The 24,808-nt window shown below is 48.3% G+C and overlaps 1 protein-coding gene across 5 annotated transcripts in view; it reads right to left on the bottom strand.

Moving 5' to 3' along the window:
- The window catches only part of cacna1c (calcium channel, voltage-dependent, L type, alpha 1C subunit), a 1,623,635-nt gene that overhangs the window by 595,643 nt on the left and 1,003,184 nt on the right, over window positions 1-24,808 (bottom strand). For all 5 annotated transcript variants that reach the window (XM_072484617.1, XM_072484613.1, XM_072484615.1 and 2 more), the window contains 3 exons: window positions 21,863-21,983; window positions 20,634-20,748; window positions 14,156-14,276 (listed from right to left, as the gene is read on the bottom strand). In XM_072484617.1, coding sequence (XP_072340718.1) covers window positions 14,156-14,276; window positions 20,634-20,748; window positions 21,863-21,983 — 357 coding nt within the window. The remainder of the gene's footprint in view (window positions 1-14,155; window positions 14,277-20,633; window positions 20,749-21,862; window positions 21,984-24,808) is intronic.

The raw sequence follows: 24,808 nt of genomic DNA, 5'->3' as shown, positions 1-24,808 counted from the left end.
ACCCGCGCCGCCAGTGCTGGTGCCTGTTTCTGCAGCTGGAGCTGCGTGAAGTGCTCCAGTGTCATGCTGGCCCCCTGTGCGGCAGAGGATCGCTGCTCCTAGCGGCCAGATGACGCCGTCGTAAAATGCTCCGGCATTTACGACAGCGTCAACACTTAGCCCCATTATCGGAGAATCCTGTCCGGTATATCTAGAGCACAATAACTGGAGAAAAGGACACAGAAGAGGCTGCAGAAAGTAGTCTCCCCTGAAAACAAGTTATTGCTACAAAGGCAGCCAGTTAAAACCCTAAACTCGAACTGACAAGTTTACGTCCTCGCTGAAACTGAAGACAGTTTTCCCAAATGTGGACAAATAACCTGTGAGTGGTAATTACCTGCTGGATTTAGGTTATAGAGTTATATATGTTGGTTGGAACCAAAGAGCATCTCAGAGATCAGGAAACGTAGATAGTTGGGAACAAAGAAGTAACTTTGTGAAATACTGTGTGCATGGCCATTAGTGTTGTTGAGTATACTGTTGTAGCATATAATCCCTCTTGTCGTGTGTTTTTCTTTTAAGCTAAGAAATATTCTTTATTATCTCATCACAAATCGACCGACGATTTCTCCCTGGTTTACATATCTTTTCTCACAGTACACCAAATTGAAAATATACACCACAAAGAAACAGTGGGTTTGGGGTACCCTTGCAATTAACATCAGCAGGTTCTTAACACAATTACCATTCCATCAGTCCAGTCTCGATCATCAGTAAAGTGATGGAAATGAACATCAACAGTGCAATCAAGAGGCACTTGCTGAGCAATAACCTGCTCACTCTTGCTCAGTTTGGGTTACGTGAAGGCCACTCAGCTCTTGACCTCATTGCAGTCTAGGTTCAAACATGAACAAAACAGATGAACTCCAGCTGTGAGGCATGTATGATTGCCTTGACATCAAGGCAGCATTTGATCAAGTGTAGCATAAAGGAGCCCAAGCAAAACAGACGTCAATGGCGAAACACGGGAGAAACTCTCCAATGGTTGGAGTCATACCGAGCAGAAAGGAAGATTGTTTTAGTTACTGGAAGTCAGTTATATAAGCTCCAGAACAACACTGCAGGAGTTCTTCAGGGTAGCGTCATAGGCCCAACCATCGCCAGCTGCTTCATCAATGATCTTCCTTCCATCTGAAGATCAGGGGATGTTCGCTAATAATGTACAATATTCCGCACCATTTGCAAGTCCTCAGATACTGAAGCATTCCATGTCTAAATGCAGCAAGACCTGGACAATATCCAGGCTTGGCTGACAAGTGGCAAATAACATTTACCCCACACAAGTGCCAGACGAAGACCATCACCAACAAGAGAGAATCTAACCATTACCTCTTGACATTCAATGGCATTACCATCACTGAATCCCCCACAATCAACAACTAGATTAGCCATATAATTAGTATGGCTCCAAGAGAAGGTCAGAGGAACTCTGCAGTGAGTAACTCACCTCCTGAGTACCCAAAGCCGGTCCACAATCTATAAGACACAAGCGAGGAGTGTGATGGAATACTCTACCCTTTCCTGTATGAGTGCAATTCCAACAATACTCGAGAAGCTTGACACCATTCAGGATAAAGCAGCCTGTTTGATTGGCACCCACCCACAAACATTCACTCCCTCCACCACCAGCACACAGTGGCAGTGATGTGTATCATCTGCAAGGTGCACTGCAGGAACTCACCAAGGCTCCTTCGACAGCACCTTCCAAACCCACGACCATTATCATCTAGGATGACAAGGGCAGTAGATACATGGGAACACCACAGTCTGGAAGCTCCTCTCCAAGTCAATCACCATGCTGACTTGGAAATATATACCTGTTCCTTCACTGTGTGATGAAGATAGAAATTTCAGATATGTTGTATTATATGCAGTTGGTGCAATAAGGTCCGGAATGTGGCGACTAGGGGCTTTTCACAGTAACTTCATTGAAGTCTACTTGTGACAATAAGCGATTATTATTATTAAAAAGACTAGGTTAGTATGTGACTGCTGCAGTCATACTTTTGAAAATCCCGGTTTGAAAGGCAGCTGTCTTCTTGGAGACAGCAGTGCAGTGGGGGTGCTGTAAATTTAGTGCCCTGGTCAATCCATGATGTTTAACTGTGAAAGTGCTATAAACTGAGTGACCTGCATATTCGGGATCTGTAACTGTGAAATTGCTGTAAACTTTGGTGACCTGCTCAATCCAGGATCTGTAACTTTGAAAGTGCAGTAGGGTTAGTGACCTGCTCAATGTGGGATCTGTAACTGTGAAAGTGCAGTAAGATTAGTGACCTGCTCAATCAGGGATCTGTAACTGCGAAAGTGCTGTAAACTTTAGCAATCTACTTTATCCAGGATCTGTACCTGTGGATATGGATTGTTGCTATGGCCTATACTATAAAATGTGAGGTATAGAAAGAGAGAGAGAGGAGAGAGAAGGTGGAATCAGGAGAGCATGGGGCGGGATTCTCCCATTTGGCGGCAGAGTGTCCAGGCTGTCGGAAACGCCATCGCGTTTCACGACGGCGTGAACAGGCTGCTGGGAGTACCGATTCTGGCCCATTCATGCCGCTCCAGCCTCCCATCCCGTGCAAACTGTGCGCCGCGCCAACCTGCGCATGCGCGGTGGCCTCCCTCAACGTGCCGGCCCCGGCGCCATGGCGCGGGAGTTCAGGGGCCGGCGCATAAGAAAATAGGCCTGGGGAGCGAGAGGCCGGCCCGCCAATCGGTTTTTACTGTTTGGTTCAATCTATGGCAAGTCCACAAATTAAATAATATAGTCTCTCTCTCTGTTGTGGTTTCTATATAACAATCTATGGAGACAATTTTTAATTTTTAAAAAGAGGTGCAGTGTAAACATTGTAAAAGTTGGGCTAATGGAATTCTGTTTATGTAAATTAGGTTCCCTCAGGAGTAGATAATTAGAAATATTGGGTGCGATCTTCCCGAAAGGAAACAATGTTCTCGAGAGAACGCATTTAACCGTGTGTTTCCTGGCACTCGCCTATCTCGTAGCGTGCGTTGACTGGAGACTTACTTGGTTGATGCGGCAGCTTAGGCAGTTCACTCTCAAGGGTTGATTCGGGTTGCTGAGTGACCATGCCAAGAAGGACAAATTGAACTTGGGGACTTTACTTTATAGTCCCCAGGGGCTTCGTGCCATTTGGGGCGGACCCCGTATCTGGTTCCAAGTGATTGGACTACATTCCGATCACTTGGATCGATTTCTCCAATACTAGAGTTGTTCCCTGATCGCTGGGCGGTCCCTGAGTGTCCGTTGGCCTTCCTTTGTCTTGGCTCTTGCCGGCGCCGAGGAGTCTGGTTTGGCCTTATTCACCTTAAATGTTTCGATTGTTCCCGGGGTTCGCTCATTCGTATGCAGAAGGTTGTGAGTTTCAGTGCTGTCTGGGCTTTTGCAAGTTCTAATACACAGGATTTCTGCACTTGCTAGTTTATTGCCTGTGTTGGCTGAATTTCCCTGTAGTCTTTGCAGACCTCCATTTTAAGTCGGGAAGTGGCCAACCCAGGTGGCTACACGCCCTCCTTGTTATCCCGAACGCGAAGCGTGAAGGATCACATAACTGCATTGCCTTCACTTCCTGACCTAGCGAGCACTCTTTCCATGGCCTCTACACTGACCATAACTATGTATGAAAATGTTTTAACTAACAATTCTAAGTGGCGCTGTGTTGCAACAGGGACATGCATTACAACATAAAAAAAACGGTACCTCTAACTATCCTCAATAAATTATCCTCACTCAAACAATCAAAAATAATCTCCAACACTTTAAATTTACAAATAGCAGCAACACAAGTTTCTCTGGCTTGGCAGTCAAGCACAGAGGTTTACATTCTTTATTGAACAAAATGACGCCGAACGAATGTCTTTTATTGTAGACCGAAAATAGGGGATCTCATCCTGTATACCAGGGTGCTAGAGAGGTAGGCTCTCCTTCGCCATTTTCTCATGCAGACAGTCTGCACGATGCTGCAGAATATTGCCAATACTAGGAGGGATTCAATTACGTATGATAGTGAATACCAGGTTAGAAACTTGTCACACCAGGTCGGGGTGTCGGTAACTATCTCGGGGTTAACTATGTCAGGGTGTAGTGTATGGTAGGGGAGGGAATCATTCACGACCTGTGTGGTAGGGGTCAGGGGGGTAGCATCCACGCGCAACTGAAGGGACCCTGCTAAGATCCAGGTGAACATGAAGGTTCTCTTCATCTTTCTGTCTTCTTCTTTTTCTTCCTCTGGAGTGCCTGAGGTTCCGTAGTTCTATGGACACAAGCATAATATCTGTTACTATCTTGTGTAATATCTTGACTGTTAGCATGTCTGTCTTTTAGTGCCAATTTCCCTTTATAATTGGTCACCACGTGTGACTCCCTCATTTAAAAAAAAAAACAAATATTCCGACAAGGCATCTAAGAACATACTGCCGTACTGCGAGCCGTCTTGCAGCCTGTGTGATTTACCATCCCAGTGTTTGAGAATGTAAATACAGAGGGAAGCAACCATAGGTTGCCAAAACCAAACAAAAGAATTTTGAACGTAATGAGCCAAAAATGGGGTGCGTATGGGCCGCGGCGGGTAAGAATGTGGTCGTCGTGGGGGCTGCCTCTCGTGATTACCATCGAATCAGGAGAGTAGTTATGATTGTTGTCTGCCGACAGACTAGTTCTTCTGAACTATTGTCTGGGACAAACTTGTACCTTTAACAGCCGGGGGGCGTTAAAGGAGTGGTGGTCGTGAAAACGTTTGAGTTTACACACAACACTTAACGATAACATTAACGAACAAACATTGACAAACATGCTGCAGGTTTCATCAGAAAGTACATCGTAAATCACGTTTGGACTGGGGTGTAACTAGCATATGGAGGCAGTGTAGTGTGGCCGAAGAAGAGAGGAAGGAGGAGTGAAACAAAAATGAAGTGGCCTTGCTGAGGTGTCCCTGCCAGGAGAAGTGGTGGGTAAGCGTTCACAGTTTGCCTGGGGCAGCTGGGACCTTGTAGCTACTGTGGGTGGTGTTCTCTTTCATATCTGGGGGCTAGTCTAGCTGGTGGGGGTCTCCTGCAATCTCGGACCAAGTGTCCTGGCTGCCCACAGTTGTAACATGACCCCTGGGGCACACAAGGTGGAGCAGGCTCTCTGGTGCTTTGTTCCCTTGGGTATGGTTCCCTGGTGGGGGTTCGGGGCTGTTGGTGTCTTTGCTGGTTCAGGGGGCATTTGTGGGCTGATTCCGTTGCTGTTTCAGGTAGGCTTGACATTTTTGTGCGTAATGTCCTAATTGTCCGCAATTGTAACATTCTTGAGCTTTGGGCTGGGGTTGGCTGTTCCTGCCCTCATTTACCCATGCGGGGTTCTGGTGTGCTTTAACTGGGTTTATTTCTACCTGTTCTTCATCGGGTGCTATAAAGGCGGTTTTGCCTGCAATTGATTGCTCCCAAGCGCGGGACAATCTCTTCAAAACTCATTTCTCATTGTGGGCCTCATCTGAGGGGTCATAATTTGCAGAAGCTTTTCGTCCTGCCTCTGTGGCATGGGAGATAAGGGTGCTTGTCCATTTGGCCATGTTGTCTGGGGACAAATGGGCGCGGTCTAAGTTTCCAAAAACGGCTGTAAAATGGATCCACAGGCGTCCAGCAAACGCTGTGGGGTGTTCTGTTTTCTTCTGCCTGCACTTATTCAGGCCCTCTACTGGGTCACCTCTGTTATAACCGATCGCGTCTAGGATCGCCGTGTGCATCTCTGCAAGGGTGCCTCCTCCTACATTCTGTGGGTCGGGAAGGGCTGCTACAACCGAAGGGTCTGAGCTTAAAATTGTGAGCTTCACTTGCTCACGCTCATCCAGGCCGTATATGGTCGCCTGCTGCTTCACTTTAGCAAAGAAGTGGTGGGGGTGTGAGGTGGGGAGGAATGGTGTGATCTTTTCGCACGCGTCCCGTGATTGGGTCACGTTTAAGGGGGTGGTGTAAAGACTTCCGGTTGCGGCTATGCGGAGCTAAGTCGCACATTCGGCAACTCCCGCAAAAAACGGACTTTTGGACTCTTTTCTGGCCCCCAAACGGCATTTTTTCGACGTTTCCCGCTGCGGGAAGGAGAGTACAATAGTTCCCCGACAGTATATGGCTTTTACAAGGAGCGGGGCGACTAAAAAAGTGGTGGTGGACCCGAAGAAGGTGCGAGGGAAGAAGAACAAAATGGCGGCGGGCGGGGACCAGGCAGTGTGGATGCAGTGGGCGCAGGAGCAACAGGAGGTTATCCAGCGCTGCTTGAGGGAGATTAAAGCGGAACTGCTTGAGCCGATGAAGGCTTCCATTGATAAGCTGCTGGAGACGCAGACGGCTCAGGGGGTGGCGATCCGTGAGGCCCGACAAAAGATCTCCGACAACGAGGACGAGATCTTAGGCCTGGCGGTAAAGGTGGAGGCGCATGAGGCGCTCCACAAGAAATGGCAGGAGCGGTTCGAGGAGATGGAGAATCGGTCGAGGCGGAAGAACTTGCGGATTCTGGGCCTCCCGGAGGGGCCGGATGTGGGGGCCCATGTGGTCACCATGTTGAACTCGCTGATGGGAGCGGGGTCCTTCCAGGGGCCCCTGGAGCTGGAAGGGACCCAAAGAGTGCTGGCAAGGAGGCCCAAGGCTAACGAGCCTCCGCGGGCGGTGCTGGTGCGGTTTCATCGGTTCGCTGATTGGGAGTGTGTGCTCAGGTGGGCCAAGAAGGAGAGGAGCAGCAGGTGGGAGAACGCGGAGGTTCGAATATACCAGGACTGGAGTGCGGAGGTGGCGAAGAGGAGGGCCGGGTACAACCGAGCGAAGGCGGTGCTGCACAGGAAAGGGGTGAAGTTTGGCAAGTTGCAGCCGGCGCAACTGTGGGTCACCTACAAGGACCGGCACCATAATTTTGAGTCTCCGGAGGAGGCATGGGCCTTTGTTCAGGCCGAGAGGTTGGACACAGATTGAGTGTCGGGATGGGCGTTTGGGGATTGCGGTTGATATGTTACTTTTTGAGGGGGGTCCTTTGTTCTTGTTTTTTTCTTTCTGGTTTGGTGAGGGTGGTTAGGGCGGGTTGCGCACTGTTTTGGGTGGGTTGGTCGGGGGGGAGCTCTTGGAGGGGGGTAAGCAAATGGAACAGGGGTGGATGGCCGGCAGTGTGATGGGGCCCCGCGGGGGAGGGGGAGGGGGAGGCCCGAGTCAGGGGTGAGGGGACTGGGCCTGCAAAAGGAGCTGCGTCAGAGGTGGTGGGGCCGGGTAGGTGGTAAGTGCGGGCTTTTTCCCGCGCTGAAGACTGGAGGGAGCGGGGCCGGGACGGGGAAGCGAGGGTTGTTTCCCGCGCTTGGGATGGAAGGGGGAAGTGGAGAGCCTGCGGATGGGAAATGGAAGAGGAGGGTGTGATACACAATGGGAGGAGTCGAAGGAGAGGCGGGAGTGGCCGGGGTGAGCAGGAGTCAGCTGACTTGCGGAAGTGGAATGGGGGGGGGGGGGGGAGTAAAGCAGCTAGGAGGGGCCCTAGCCGTGGGTGGGTTGGGGGGAATCGAGTTGCTGCTGCTATGGTCAAGGGGAGCTGGAGCGAGTGGGGGGGGGGGGTCGAGACGGGGGTCTGCCGCCGTGGGGACGGGCCGGGCGTGGGGTGCGGGCGCGTGACTGAGGAGTTGTTATGGCTAGTCGGCGGGGGAGGGAGGAGGCGGAGATTGTGGTGGCGATGGACGCTGAGAAAGCCTTCGATCGGGTAGAGTGGGGAGGTGCTGAAGAGGTTTGGGTTTGGGGAGAGGTTTGTCAGGTGGGTCAGGTTGTTGTATGAGGTCCCGATGGCGAGTGTGGCAACGAACAGGAGGAGGTCTGAGTACTTTCAGTTGCACCGAGGGACGAGGCAGGGGTGTCCCCTGTCCCCTCTGCTCTTTGCACTGGCGATTGAACCCCTGGCTATGGCACTGAGGGAGTCGAGGAACTGGAGGGGGTTGGTGCGGGGTGGGGAGGAGCATAGGGTGTTGCTCTATGCGGACGACTTGCTGTTATATGTGGCGGACCTGGTGGGGGGAATGCCAGAGGTAATGAGGATCCTCAGGGAATTCGGAGATTTCGCGGGGTATAAGCTCAACATGGGGAAGAGCGAGCTGTTCGTGGTTCACCCAGGGGACCAGGAGAGGGGGATTGGCGAGCTCCCACTAAATAGGGCGGAGAGGAGCTTCAGGTATTTGGGGGTCCAGGTGGCTTGGAGCTGGGGGCCCTGCATAGACTGAATTTCACAAGGCTGGTGGAGCAAATGGAGGAGGAGTTCAAGAGGTGGGACGCATTGCCGCTGTCCTTGGCGGGTAGGGTGCAGTCAGTCAAAATGACTGTGCTCCCAATGTTTTTGTTCCTGTTCCAGTGCCTCCCCGTATTTATCCCGAAGGCCTTTTTTAAGCGGGTTAACAGGAGCGTAATGGAGTTTGTGTGGGTGCGAGGGACTCCGAGGGTGAGAAGGGTGTTCCTGGAGCGGGTAGAGATGGGGGAGGCTGGCGCTGCCCAACCTCTGTGGGTACTACTGGGCTGCCAATGCGACGATGGTGCGCAAGTGGGTGATGGAGGGGGAGGGGGCTGCATGGAAGAGGCTGGAGACGGCGTCCTGTGTGGGTACGAGTCTGAGGGCGCTGGCAATGGCGCTGCTGCCGCTCCCTCCAAGGAGGTATACCACGAGCCCGGTAGTGGCGGCTGCCCTCAAAATCTGGGGGCAGTGGAGGTGGCACCAGGGGGAAGTGGGGGCCTCGGTGTGGACCCCAATGCGGGGGAACCACCAGTTCGGCACAGGGAGGACAGATGGACGGTTTTCGGGGTGGCACAGGGTAGCGATACGAAGTTTGGGAGACCTGTTTGTGGACGGGAAGTTCGCGAGCATATGTGAGTTGGAGGAGAAGTATGGGCTCCCCCTGGGGAACACCTTCAGGTACTTACAGGTAAGGGAATTTGCCAGGTGGCAGGTGGTGGAATTCCCGCGGCTGCTGCCACGCACGGTACAATACAAGGTGCTGTCGGGGGGGTGGGCGGGAGTGGGGAAGATCTTGGAAACTTACCAGGTGATGCAGGAGGAGGAGGAGGCCTCGGTGGTGGAGGTGAAAGGTAAATGGGAGGAGGAGTTGGGAGAGGATATCGAGGAAGGGACATGGGCAGATGCCCTAGGGAGGGTGAACTCTTCATCTTCCCGATCCGGGAATAAGCGAGGCTCAGCCTCATACAGTTTAAGGTGCTGCACAGGGCACACATGACCGGGACAAGGATGAGCTGGTTTTTTGGGGGTGAGGACAGGTGTGTTAGGTGCTCAGGGAGCCCAGCAAACCACACCCATATGTTCTGGGCATGCCCAGCGCTGGAGAAATTTTGGAAGGGCGTAGCGAGGACGATGTCGAGGGTGGTACGATCCAGGGTCAAACCGGGCTGGGAGCTCGCAATATTTGGGGTGGCAGAGGAGCCGGGAGTGCAGGAGGCGAAAGAGGCCGGTATTCTGGCCTTGGCGTCCCTGGTAGCCCGGCGGAGGATTCTTCTTCAGTGGAAGGACGCGAGGCCCCCAAGCGTGAAAGCCTGGATCAACGATATGGCGGGGTTTATTAATTTGGAGAGGGTGAAATTTGCCTTGAGAGGGTCGGTACAAGGGTTCTTCAAGCGGTGGCAACCGTTCTTAGACTTCCTGGCAGAACGGTAGACATTGGTCAATGGCAGCAGCAACTCAGGGGGGGGGGTTTACATTATTTATGTTTATTTACACTGGGGGATCTGAGGGGGTGTATATATATGTTGGCTTTGTGTTAAGTTGGGGTGTTAATTTATTATTTATGTACAGGAGGGAGGGGGTGTGGAGGGTTGTTTTTTGACTGTGTTTTGTATTTAACCCTGTTGGGTTCCTTTTTCATTTTGTTATTGATATTCTGTGAAAATCTTAATAAAAATTTTTTTTTTTCAAAAAAGGGGGTGGTGTAAAGGCATTCTGCATCTCCTTCCGATGTGACTGTGCGGTGGGTGGTTACTGGATTCATGGGTGCCTGATCTATCTGTTCTGTGGGGGGTTGGGGTGCTTTTCTCTTTTGGGGCTTTCCTTGCGCACATGTTCCCAGAACATACCTATACGCGGTTTCATTTAATTCTTGCCAATCAGGGCCGTCTTCCTCATCTAATTGGGATCCAAAGGTGCTTTGGAACCCATTTTGCACTGAAAGCAAAGACTGCAGTTCCGCAATCTGCTTCCTGCATTTCGCTTGATCTAATGAGCTTTGTCTGTGCTCCGTGGTGGCAGCTTGGAGTGCTGTTAACACTGCTTTTAGATCGCTGCACTGCCTTTGCAATGCCTCTACCTGTTTCTCTGTCTCTTCTCTTACCAGGACTGCACATTGCGTGTCCTGATAGGCCTTATCGTATTGAGTTTGGAAGCTGCTCAGATGCGCTAGACAAGACTGGGTTGTCCTCTTGGCATCATCCACCTCTCCATCCTTTGCTGCCAACTTCCTTCTTAAATCTATATTCTCTCTCTCGATCTCACTAACATCAACCTTGTTCATTCGATGTCTCTCTTCTATCTCTTTGCGGTGCGTCCGAACGACCTCCTCTGTGCCTCGCAATTGTGCCAGACAGGACACGATTGCCATCGGCTTGCGAGCTTTCCCTAAGCTTTTCTTATGGATTTCTGACAGGTTCTCCCACCAAGTATATCCTACACTCCCGGGTCCTGTTTCCTCATTATCCCAGAATTCACTCCAAAGGGGCCATCCTTTCCCTTTGAGATATTTCCTGATCTCGTCTTCCCAAACGGGACACTGTCCTACTTTGCTGCTGGTCGCTGCGACCACAAATTCTTCAGGGTTCATGAGATGTTGCATTTCTTGCATTGCCATCTTTCCTCTCTAAATACTCTCTTAAAATTTGGAATGAGGGGTACTAAGGCGGTGCTGTAATTACGGGTACGGCTTTCACTATTTTCCGGAATACAAACTCCCGACAGTTTTTTCGCAACAGAAATCTATCAGTTTTACCTTATAGCCCTGTTAGTTACGCATGCATTAACACGCTTCCGAATTATGAGGATTGATCAGAACTGCTTCAACACTTGTGTTTTTTCTGTTCCCAATTGGATTCAAATTCAAATTTTGGGTTCTCCCAGAGTGGTTAGGCCACTTCTAAGTCGGGTCCCGTCAGAGTCAGCCAATAAATGTTGCTAACTTTTGGTTGGCTCTTAAATGTTGCCCGTTGTATCTTTGCTTAATTTGCTCTGTTTCTATACCCTTTGCTCTAGAGTCGCCAGGTATCTTTATGATACCGCCATGAGGTTCAGGTTCAAGTACTGATCAATAACTCAACACACCAATTAGTAAGATTCAAATCAAAACACATTTATTATACACAGTAAATCACTACTCATGCATAAACTCTACTTTCTAGACTATTCTCTATCACTAAAAGGCCTATACTTAGCTTCGGAACTGGCCCACCAGGTCAGGGGAACAAATGGCCTTTCGTTCGATCTGAGTCTGCAGGATTCAAAAGCTGGTATGGACTGGTAGCTAGGAGCACCTATCTCGTAGCGTGCGTTGACTGGAGACTTACTTGGTTGATGCGGCAGCTGAGGCAGTTCACTCTCAAGGGTTGATTCGGGTTGCTGAGTGACCATGCCAAGAAGGACAAATTGAACTTGGGGACTTTACTTTATAGTTCCCAGGGGCTTCGTGCCGTTCGGGCGGACCCCGTATCTGGTTCCAAGTGATTGGACTACGTTCCGATCACTTGGATCGATTTCTCCAATACTGGAGTTGTTCCCTGATCGCTGGGCGGTCCCTGAGTGTCCGTTGGCCTTCCTTTGTCTTGGTTCCTGCTGGCGCCGAGGAGTCTGACTTGACCTTATTCACCTTAAATGTTTTGATTGTTCCCGGGGATCGCTCATTAGTATGCAGATGGCTGTGAGTTTCAGTGCTGTCTGGGATTTTGCAAGTTCTAATACACAGGATTTCTGCACTTGCCAGTTTTTTGCCTGTGTTGGCTGAATTTCCCTGTAGTCTTTGCAGACCTCCATTTTAAGTCGAGAAGTGGCCAACCCAGGTGGCTACAAGGTTAGGTGGATTGGCCATGATAAATTGCCCGTAATGTCCAAAATTGCTCTTGTGTTGGGTGGGGTTACTGGGTTATGGGGAGAGGGTGGAAGTGTTGACGTTGGGTAGGGTGCTCTTTCCAAGAGCCGGTGCAGACTCGATGGGCCGAATGGCCTCCTGCTGCACTGGAAATTCTATGATATCTTAAAAAAGGAAGGCGAGTTAAATGAAAATGAGATTTGAATAAATTATAGACGCATAAATTCCGAACTCCAGAACGTCATGCCTGGGAGGTAGAGGTAGCCCAAATATGCACGAGGGAAGGGGCAGATGTCCCAATGTAAGGATTGCATCACAATTGCCCAGGAAGTGCTCTTTCCAAGAGTCGGTGCAGACTCGATGGGCCGAATGGCCTCCTTCTGCACTGTAAATTCTATGGAACTATGGAAGTTCAAACTTCCATTGGGCAACTACCTCACACTGGGAACCATTCGAATCTTCAATTTCAATTGCACACTTTGAATGGTCCTGTCTGTCTGACAGGAATAGTTAGTCAGGAAAGCTTAGAAGTATTAATTCTAAGAAAGACTTGTAACTGCTGGGCATCTGTAGAACTTACACATCCCCCCCCCACCACTCACCCCCCACACTGGACCCCGATTACCCTCCTAACCCTAGGACTGCCCATCCTAACTCCACCCACTAGCCTCCCATCCGTCTGACTACCCCCTTCGGTCCTCCCACAGGACCCTCCGACTGCCTTCCCGATCACCCGACTACCCCCCACCCCTCAACGCCCAGTCCACCATCCTCCCTATCCTGACTACCCATCCAGCTATCAGCCCTAATCCCCCCACACAAACCACCAGACCCATCCACAACAACAATCTCCTACCCCACTAACCTCCAAACCCGGCCTCCACTGACCATCCAAGTACCCCATGGACAAACAAAAAATCCCCCCTACCCCCCCATCGATCACCCAACCCCTCCCAATGGACCATATAACTTTCCCCTCCCCATCCTATCCACTTACCTCACTCACTTACCTTCTCCCTGGCTTCTCAAAGTTGCCGGACTTTGAAGCTTACCTGCATTACAGCAGCTAGTGCCATAAAAAATGATGTGTGGATGCCGGCATTGGACTGGGGTGAGCACAGTAAGAAGTCTTACAACACCAGGTTAAAGTCCAATAGGTATGTTTCAAATCACTAGCTTTCGGAGCACTGCTCCTTCCTCAGGTGAATGAGGAAGAACATAACTCTTCATTCACCTGAGGAAGGAGCAGTGCTCCGAAAGCTCGTGATTTGAAACAAACCTATTGGACTTTAACCTGGTGTTGTAAGACTTCATACTATAAAAAATGAGGGCATTTATTTTTTTGTCCCAACTTTCCTGCACTCGACAGACGGTCTGCAGTCAGCCCAAGTCATTAGGTCTGCATTTCAATATAAATAAATAGGAGCGGAGTGGCAATCCCACTGTGATTGCCACTTCACGGAAGTTCTGGCCCCAATACTGAAATCATGTGTAGTTAAACAGTCAGTTTTTATGATGCCCACAACACCCAAGAATATCCGGATAAAAAATTAAGCAATATAGAGGTGAATCTACTCAGATTTACATAGAAATGACAAGATGGAAATAAATCGCCTGTCCCAACCAATCAGCCGTTGTGTTTATCATCCAACAAGCATTCTCCTTAATTCCATGTGTACCACTCCACTTTGACAGAAAAGTGAGCATTAGTCTCAAAAAGAATCACAATGTTTGTATATTTCATTTAAATTTAAAGTCTGAAAATTCTTAAAAAGAGCTATCCATAAATTTAGGCATGCTCGTTGAGGGTAATGTTAGTACATCATGAATTTTACCTAAATGAAGGAGAGAAATATGTAATGAATCATCACATCATTCCTGTGCACATTCTGGTTGCAATTTCAAAGTGGCATAGACAGGTGTGAGGAAGATCATCTGGTTGTCTTGTCAACTAAGAAATAAAATATAATGCAGGAGAGAACCATACAGAAATTGAATATGACTGTCTTCAACAATCAAAATAACCTGAAACAAACCTTTGTAGCAGGAGGCATGTCTCCATCTGAAGTGATTGTCTTTAATTCAATTTTTTCTGCCTTCTTCTCCTCATCTATTGGCTGCTTCTCATTATCTGCTGACTTTTCCGGGCTGGTGTTCCTAACAACATAAAGTTTTTTCTCAGAAAACTTGCAGAAAAGTTAACACAGAGTATCTACATAACTTGTACAATGTGAAACCCCAATTTACAGGAACAAAATAATTGCTGAAAAAAATTCTTCGGCATGTATGTGTATGAAGAAAGTTTTCTACATACATGATGAATGACTCCTTCGCCTTTACAAAGACCAGACAGGATTTGCATATTGATAGCAAAGTCGTGTCCATGTTCTAATTCGACATTATTAGCCTAGTCACAAATGTACCATTCAAGGAAGCCAAAGACATTTGTACCGTGTCACTATATCATAGCAATCTAGATGCACACCAATGTCTGAATCTGTATTCATTAAACATATGAACACAACAACTCATATAGTTGAGTTCAGTTTAAACAACACCATATTTGTCCATATAGATGGTGTTACCATTGGGTTTCCTTTTAGGCCCAGCTGTCACGAACATTTTTATCAGTTTTCACATGAAATGCATCCTCGATGGGCAGGCACTCGACCTCGTATCCCTTGCATATTTTGGATATGTAAATACGCTTGTTATATTCAAATAGCTGCATAGGAACACAGGAGTAGACCATTCAGCCCCTTGAGCTTGCATTGCCGTTTAATTAGTCTGTGGCTGATCTTCTACCTAAATGTCATCTTCCCCCACCATCCCCCTATCCATTAATGTCTAGAAATCTATCAATATCTGCTTTGAACCCACTCAATGACTAAGCCACTATAGCCACATGGGGAGAAAATTCTAAAGATTTACCACCTTCTGAATGTAGAAGTTCCTCTTCATTTGAGACCAAAATGGCCTACCTCTTATTTTGAGACTGTGTCCGTTTTGTAAGGGCCACGAAGAATCCAGCACGAGTTTAAGGATACAAAGTAATAACATTTATTTACAATGACATATATATATATAACAGCAGCAGCAACTTCCCTTGCTGCACACTCCTTCCTGCTGGTTCCTAAACTGGCCAGCTTTATTTATACTTGGAGTTTACTAATGGTTTCTCTGCCCCCCTCATTGGGGAAGCTCACACTCCCACAGGATTGTGGGAATGTCATTAGTCCCCAGCCAATGGTAAGCAGGCAGGTTATAACATCCCTCCCCCGCAAAGTCCAAGGAATCCACCGAAGACCCTGGCGAAGGAGGGCGTCGGACTCGTTTTGCCGCAGGCCGGACACCATTTGCACGCGGCGCTGAATCAGGCGGCATGTAACGAGACGGAGACCGGCGCTTCCGTGATGAACGGCGTAACGATTGTACATCCACGGCCCGTGAACCCGAGGATTCCCCCTCTGATGCGTCCTGTGTCTCCATCTCAGAGTCAGAGTCTGCTGCCTCCGTCGTGTCAGCGTCTCTATCTCCATTCGTTTCTGTAACGACCTGCGCAGGCTTTGAGTGAGGCACCAGTGGAAGATTGTGAGGACTACCTTCCCTTGTCTCTGGTCTCTGCGGCTGTAGAAATGAGCTCCGGGGGCAGGGAATCTTTTGAGGGGATAGTCTTCTGGACCGAACGTGGTCTACATGTTTGCGCTGGAGACGACCCTGGGCGTGCACCTGGTAAGATATAGGGCCCGTTTGGCATAAGATTACGCCAGGAACCCACTGGGCACCACCAGCAAAATTCCGAACGAACACTGGGTCACCGGGCGCAAACTGCCGAATCGGCCAATGCCGAGAAAATCCCTGTCCCTGCCGTTCTTGTGTGCGGCGTACTTTTGCGCCAATGTCCGGGAAAACCATACTAAGGTGGGTGCGAAGTCTCCGGCCCATTAGGAGTTCTGCGGGAGCTACCCCAGTCACCGCATGGGGGGTGGTCCTATACGTAAACAAAAAGCGAGCCAGTCGCGTGTCCATTGATCTGGAAGACTGCTTCTTTAGTCCTCTTTTGAATGTCTGCACTGCGCGCTCTGCCAACCCATTTGAAGCCGGGTGGTAAGGGGCAGTGCTGATATGGCGTATGCCGTTCATCTTCATGAACCTCGCAAACTCCTCACTCGTGAATGGAGTGCCGTTATCCGTGACCAGCACCTCGGGGAGGCCATGCGTGCTAAAGGACAAACGCATCTTTTCAATTGTTGCGCAGGACGTTGTCCCCTGCATCTAGCCATTTAGACTGGGCATCGATTAATAGAAGGAACATGGATCCTTGAAAAGGGCCTGCGAAATCTGCATGCAAGTGTACCCAAGGCCGCCCTGGCCATTCCCAGTGATGTAGGGGCGCGGCCGGCGGAAGCTTCTGATGCTCCTGGCAAATGGAGCAGTTTTGGGCCACCTTCTCAATGTCGGTGTCGATACCTGGCCACCAGACATAACTCCGGGTCAACATTTTCATTTTGGTCACACCTAGATGCCCATTGTGCAAGTCTCTTAGTATCAGCTCCTGGCCTTTTTCCGGGACAATCACACGCGTCCCCCACAAGAGGATGCCATCTTCCACGCTGAATTCTGACAGCTTGGAGGAAAATGCCCGCAACTTGCCTGGGAGCTGTCTATGCTGCCCACCATACAGGACTATGTGCCGAACCTTTGACAGGGCTGGTTCCGTCTGGGTCCACTCACGGATCTGTGATGCCGTGACAGGCAAGGTGTCCATAAAATTTAGGGTTGCAACCACCTCACCGGTCGTGGGGGTCGACATGGGGCCGGTCGATAAAGGCAATCGGCTCAGTGCGTCGGCATTTGCTATCTGCGTTCCTGGTTTGTGCTCCAGAGAATACTCGTATGCAGCAAGCAACAAAGCCCAGCGCTGGATCCGTGCAGAAGCAATGGGCGGTATTGGCTTATCCTCTCTGAAAAGTCCCAGCAGAGGCTTATGATCAGTCACGATAGTGAAATGGCGGCCATACACGTACTGGTGGAAGCGTTTCACCGCAAAAACCACTGCCAGGCCCTCCTTCTCGATCTGCGCGTACTTTTTCTCCGCTGCAGTCAATGTGCGTTAGGCGAAAGCTATCGGTCGCTCGGCCCCGTTCTCCATCTTGTGGGACAGGACTGCCCCAATACCATACGGGGATGCATCACATGTGACGAGCAAAGGCTTTCCAGGATCATAGTGGGTTAGTAACCCAGACGACAATTGTTGCTTTACCCGCCGGAAAGCGGTTTCTTGCAGCTGAACCCAAACCCAGGTGTGATTTTTCTTTAGCAGAAGGTGCAACGGGGCCAGCGTAGTTGCCAGATTGGGGAGGAACTTCCTGTAATAGTTTATGAGACCGAGAAAAGAACGAAGATGCGAAGTGTCAGTCGGGGCGGGGGCCTGTTGAATCGCACACACCTTCTCTGCGACGGGGTGCAAACCTTCGCGTTCCACCCGCTAACCCAGGTAGACTACTTCTTTAGCCTGAAATACGCACTTTTTGGACGTAAACGGACTCCAGCCTCCGAAAAGCGTCTAAGGACAGCCTCCAGATTTTCCAAATGTTCCTGCTCCGACGTCCCCTCTCAAAATGCCCTCCATAACACGTTGAAAAATAGCACAGGCAAAGGATACTCCAAAGGGCAACCATGTATATTCATACAGGCCCCGGTGTGTATTAATCGTTACATATGGTCGGGAGGCAGGGTCCAGCTCCAACTGCAGGTAGGCGTGACTCATATCTAATTTTGTGAACGAGAGTCCACCTGCAAGTTTCGCGTAGAGATTCTCCATGCGAGGCATTCGATATCGGTCGAGTCGGGAAGCCGTATTCACTGTAAGTTTATAGTCGCCACACAAGCGAACTGTGACATCTGGCTTCATTACAGGTACAATTGGTGCTGCCCAGTCAGCAAAACGGAGGGGCCTGATAATACCCAAACTCTCCAAACGAGTGAGCTCCCCTTCTACCTTCTCGAGCAAGGCGTAAGGCACCGGGCGCGCCCGGAAATAGCGCGGTGTGGCTCCTGGTTCGATTTGGATACGGGCTACGGCCCCTTTTATTTTTCCCAAACCAGGCTGGAATACATCTGGGTATCGTCCTAGCACCTCAGTCAACCTTTCAGAAACTGTTTGGAGGATGTGCTGCCATTGCAACTGCAAATGGCGCAACCAGTCCCGACCCAACAGGCTGGGCCCATGGCCACGCACCACGATAAGTGGGAAACGCCCCTCCTGGCGTCCATAAACAACAGGGGTCATTGTAGTTCCTGCAATGTCCAGTGGTTCCCCGTGTAGGTGGCCAACCTGGCCTGTGAGTCGGTTAATGTAAGGGTCTGTATACCCTGCTTGATGCGGTCGAATGTCCTCTGGGCGATCACGGAGACCGCTGTGCCAGTGTCCAACTCCATCTCAAGCGAGTGACCATTGACCCGTACTGTCACCTTAATGGGGGCCACACGGGGAGCTGCCACACAATGCAGCTGCAGGCAGTCGTCCTCCGTCTCCACGTCCTCAGGAGTAGTCGCCGCAGGTTCATCCACATGGAAGGTACGGCCCCTGGGCTGGTCCCAGTTACGGCCACTGGGCTGGTCCCAGTTTCGGTCAGGACGACGGCGCCTCTGGCGTCCCCAGGACCGGCGTCTGCGACGGGGTCGGCGCCTACAAGTTTGACACGGACATGGCACCTCATCCATTGGTTCTGGAGAAGGCTCCCTTCGGGGAGGAATGTCCAACGGTCACTGGCGTCGGTCCGGACGTTGCCTCGCCCAAGGTACCGCAGGAGTGCGGGGGGACGTTTTCGGACGGAAGGGGTTGCGCCCCAAGGCATACACTTCCATTCCCTGTAGCTCCTGCACTCCTCGTTCTGCGCTCTCTCGGGACAATACTATTTGAATTGCCTGTTGAAAAGTCAATGTTGGCTCAGCTAACAACTTTCTCTGGGTGGCCGCATGGTTAATACCGCAAACCAAACGGTCGCGTAACATTTCTGACAAGGCCTCACCATAGTCACAGTACTCCGCAATCCTGCGTAGCCTGGATAGAAAATCGGCAAGGGATTCTCCAGGGGTCCTCTCAGCGGTATTAAACCGGTAACGATGGACTATCGTGGACGGGGTTGGGTTAAAATGTTGCCCCACTATATTCACAAGTTCATCAAACGTTTTGGTGTCCGGCGCAGCTGGGTACGTAAGGCTCCTTATCACCCCAAACGTATGCGGGCCACAGGCGGTGAGCAATATGACCACCTGGCGCTCGTTTTCGGTGATATTGTTTGCCCGGAAATAGTAATGCATCCGTTGTGCGTACTGGTTCCAGCTTTCCAGCGCAGCATCAAAAACATCCAAATGTCCGTACAGAGGCATGGTATAATAGAAAACAACTTCCAACCTGTATCCAACAAAAATCCAGGGAGGTGGCTTCAGCAGTGTAGACAGCTATTCACTTTAACCCTCGTCACCAGTTTTGTAAGGGCCACGAAGAATCCAGCACGAGTTTAAGGATTCAAAGTAATAACATTTATTTACAATGACATATATATATCTATAACAGCAGCAGCAATTTCCCTTGCTGCACACTCCTTCCTGCTGGTTCCTAAACTGGCCAGCTTTATTTATACTTGGAGTTTACTAATGGTTTCTCCGTCCCCCTCATTGGGGAAGCTCATACTCCCACAGGATTGTGGGATTGTCATTAGTCCCCAGCCAATGGTAAGCAGGCAGGTTATAACAGTCCCTCAGTTCTAAACCAGTCCCCCAGTGAGAACATCCTTCCTGCATTTAATCTGTTGGGTCCTGTCAGAAGTTTGTACACTTGTGAGATCACCTTTCATTCCTCTAAACTCTAGAAAATACAAGCCCTGTCTCCTCAATCTATCCTCATAGGACAATCCCACCATCTCTGGGATTAGTCTGGTGAACCTAATTCCTCTCTGGTTGGTTTATCCTTAAGATAAGGAGACTAAAACTGCACAGAATACCGCAGTTGTGGTCTCACCAAGGTACTATACAACTGCAACAAGGGTTCCTTGTTGCTGTACTGAAATCACCTTGCAATAAAGGCTAACATACCATTTTTTGCATTCCTAATTTTTGTTGCCCTTGCATGTTAGCTTTCAATGACTTGTGAATAAGAACTCTCAGGTCTTTTTGGACATCAATATTTCACAATCTCTCACCATTTAATAAATATTCTATATTTGGTTTTCCTACCAAAATAGATTATTTCACATTTTTCCACATTGTGTTCCTTCTGTCATGTTCTTGCCCACTCACGTAGTCTGTCCAAATCTCCATGAAGTTTCAATGCATCCTCCTCACAACTCACATTCTCACCAAGTTTTGTGCCATCAACAAATTTGGAAACATTACATTTGGTGTGCACGTCCAAATCATTGATATAGATTATGAATTGCTGGGGCCCAAGCACTGATCTTTGCGGTATCCCACTTGTCACAGGGAACAAGCTATTACTGAAATCACTACCTGGCTAGTTTTCTGCGTTCCTTTTCTTCTTCCTCCTCCTTCTGGGCGGAAGTCAAACTTTCAGCATCAGCCAGATTATCCACAGCGATGGCTAAGAATACATTTAATAATATATCTGTTTGCAGGCAGAGTCAAGGCAATTACAGTATGTGGTCACTACAATATTGAACAAAACAGGTTATCTATATAACTATACAATTTGAACACACAAAATATACAATAACAATGTAATATGTTGTGGTATTCTGCTGTGTTGAAGTTACTTTTAAATATTGTCATGGGAATGTCACTTTAAGAAATGTTTGTCTTCTCAAGTGGCTGCAGTGACGTCAGAGTGTGGGTGGAGCTGGGCTTTAGCTCTACTTTTTACTTTTGTTTTGAGTTGGAAGCTGTTTTGTAGCTGGGTTTTAGTTTCGTTTTCAGTTGGAGAACTGCATTCAAACGAAGGAGGTGTATTTTGGATCTCTCTAAAGATTGTCTCCAAATCACTTGATGATTTCAAAGTGATACCTGTTTCTGTAAAGAATGCAAACCTATTGTCTTTGTTAAAAATGATTTTTGACTAATGGATGTTGTTAGGAAAGTTACTAAGGGTTACCTACAGAGTATTGTATCTTTGGGGGGAGTATCAGTGTTGATAGTTGATAATATGTTTACTGTGTGTTTATAAAATGTTAACTGGATTCATAGAATAAACATTGTTTTTGTTTAAAAAATACTTTTGAGACATCAAAATAAAATATCACCAATTTGATCAGTTTTTCATCCTAAACACTTCAAAATTACAGGTGAAAAAATATATCCAGAAATACGTGGTTTTGCAATTGAAAATGTTGATCTCAAAATTCTAGTGGTTTTGTTGCGATTACACCCTTATCATGTCTTCAGTGATTATTTTAACAAATCTGGTTCGCTTTCACAATGCTTTTTTTAATTTAGAGCACCCAATTCACTTTTTCCAATTAAGGGGCAATTTAGCGTGGCCAATTCTCCTATCCTGCACATCTCTGGGTTGTGGAGGTGAAACCCACGCAAACACGGGAAGAATGTGCAAACTCCACACGGACAGTGACCCAGAGCCGGGATCGAATCTGCGACCTCGGCGCTGTGAGGCAGCAGTGCTAACCACTGTGCCACTATGCTGCCCAGAGCTTTCACAATTCTAACAGCTAGTTCTTAAAATCCTTTCATAGCTTGTATCAGAGGCATTCTTCATAGCAGAAAGATACAGTTCCCGCAGATGAAGAGGATGATGAAGTAAATGCAGACTAGCATGCCTGGGAAAGATGGCCCTCCATATGCCCTTATCCCATCATACATCACTGAGTTCCAATCTTCACCTGTCAGGATCTACAGAAAACAGAAAAAGGAAGTCTCTATTATAAAATCAGACAAGTAAAGCAAGAATACAAAACTCTTCCATTTTGGGTCATTAATACATTCCAGAGATGGGACAAGGCTGAAATCCATAGAATGTCTACAATGCACAAGGCGGTTGTTTGGCCCATCAAGTTTGCATCAACCCTCTGAAAAAGCACCCTACATAGGCCCACTCCCTGGAACCCAACCTAACTTGCACATTTTTGGACAAAAAGGGGCAATTTGTAGCAAGGCCAATCCACCTAACATGCACATCTTTGTTCTGTGGGCCAAAACCGGAGCACCTGGAGGAACCCACACTGACACGGGGAGAACATGCAAAGTCCACACAGTCATCCAAGGCCAGAATTGAATCTGGGTCCCTGGCGGTGTAAGGTAGCTAACCACTGTGCCACCTAAATGACTCATATATGACTGGTATTTGTGGGCTCTGCACCTCAGAACACTAAATTAATAATAATAATAATAATAACCTTTTATTGTGACAAGTATGAAGTTACTGTGAAAAGCCCTTAGTCGCCACATTCCGGCGCCTGTTCGGGTAAACTGGTACGGGAATTGAACCCACGCTGCTGGCCTTGTTCTGCATTACACACCAGCTGTTTAGCCCACTGAGCTAAACCAGCCATGGGCATTTTTTCTTAAATTATCATGCCTTGATTATTAATTTCGATGAATTAGGATTTCACGCATGAACATATGGGCAGAAAGCCTGCTGAAGGACTATAGAAACAGTATTAAGGCTTGCAGCCCTTTAAATCTGTTCTATCATTCTATTAAGTCAATCTCTCAAATACTGTTCACCATTCTACTCAATCATGGCTCACGTATCCAGAAATCCCACCCCCATATCCTGCAGAAATCATTTTTGCTGTTGAAAGGGTTTTGATCCATGGATCATTAATGGAGATAGACCTTAAGGTTGCGCAGGGGAAGTGAGGAACTCAAAAGTTGAAAAATGGTACACGTGCTATGAAGATTGTAGAGCCCACGGTTCCACGGCCCGCAGATTTGCAGCCGTTATGGCGTTCATCTCGGAAACGCTGTTTGCCTTCTCGTTATAGGCAACCCGACCCGGCACCTCGTGTGAATGATGCCCAGCCTGCTGTAAAATGAATTCGACTCCCTCCTTCGCCAGGGTCTTCGGCAGATTCCTAGGACTTTGGGCGTGAGCCTGCCCGAATCCTATTGGCTGGGGACAATTTGCAAGCCCATGACTCTTGGGGAGTATGAGCACCTCCATTGAATGGGGAGGGGCAATCACTAATAGTTGCAGCTGTATAATAGAGCTGGCCATGTGGTACCGGCGAGAGGAGAAAGCAGTAGTGAACTACTGCTGCTGTTTATAAATTGTTGTAAATAAATTTACTTTCTGTTTGACTCTACAAACTCACGCTGGATTCTTCATGGCACTCACAAGATATACAAAGTCAGAAAAGCCAAACATCTATCTTACACTCTAAGATTTAGATTTAACATGAGGTACATGTGAACTAACAGGTAAACTGGTCGAACACCCTACACTTCACAATAAATGGCAGGTGCGACCAAGACAGATTCCTCAGATTTCTCAGCCATCCATCCAGACGTCAGTAACAAATATGAGTTACTCTATCTCCTTAAAACCCTGTCTCCCTCACAAAGGATTCCAATGTCAGCTGGAGTGAATTATGTTATGCTTTATTCTGCAACTCAGAAAATCATATCTGACGATTCTGCAAAGTCCTTCAATATTGCGACTGCCACCTTGGGCCTTCGTTAAGACCATGAGGGACAAGGATTTGGACTAATGTTCTGCAGCTCAAACAAACTCAAAGCTTCAATCCAGATTCTTTCCCTATCATGTTGTTGTTTGACTGAATTTGTTGTCTTTTATCCACGTAAAGGGGATTCCTGAAATATTACCGAAAATGAACGGCTAATATTTGGGCACTGTATGGAATGTTGTCTTCTTTTTCTCCTTCAGTGTTTCAGTGACTCTTACGAGCTTAGTCATGATAGATTTGTAGTGTGTATTTATCCATTGTTTTTTTCTTATTATCTGTAACTTAATCATGGCAGAGGTGAGTGGGGCCATTGACGGAAGGTGGGTGGTGGGTTCAGGTCTTCATGGGTGGGCTTAAAATGCGGGAGGGGCATTTGATTCTCATTCCCTTATTGACTTCTTTTCTCTCCTTGTTGAGTAGACTGTCCCATGGTGGGATTGACAGTATGGCCATGGGGTTAATCCTACAGATTCTCAGTCTCGTTGAGGAATATCCCCTTAGAACTATTGTGGGTGTGATTTGTTTGCTTTTTAATTATTTTAACGGGGTTTTGTGTTGTTGGCATTATCCCGCATTTGTACAAATAGGTCTTTTATCTGTGCAAGGAACATATTGTGGATACTTTGAAGGCACTGTATAAAATGAGTTAGGGGAGGGATGACCTGGCGCAGGCCCAATTGTGGCGTAAAAATCAGTCCTATTCTTGTGTGGCCTATGTAATAACATAGAACATACAGTGCAGAAGGAGGCCATTCGCCCATCGAGTCTGCACTGACCCACTGAAGCCCTCACTTCCACGTCCACTTCCATGACAGTTAATATTAAAATTTGCCCATGGAATGTATGGGGTATTCAAAAGGACAATGATTCTCTTCTTCCTTTATAAGGAGGAAGTAGGCATAGCCTTGTTACAAGAAACTCATTTGGAAACTCATTGGGGCTCTTTCTGGGGAAGGTGGGACCTCTACAGACAGGATGGTCTACATCTGAACCTGACGGGCACAAATATCCTGGGGGGTTTTAAACTAA

Source organism: Scyliorhinus torazame, chromosome 19 (assembly GCF_047496885.1).
Source record: "Scyliorhinus torazame isolate Kashiwa2021f chromosome 19, sScyTor2.1, whole genome shotgun sequence".
Taxonomy (NCBI): domain Eukaryota; kingdom Metazoa; phylum Chordata; class Chondrichthyes; order Carcharhiniformes; family Scyliorhinidae; genus Scyliorhinus; species Scyliorhinus torazame.
The sequence above is the reverse complement of the archived record's forward strand: the minus strand, read 5'-3'. Positions and strand labels throughout refer to the sequence as shown.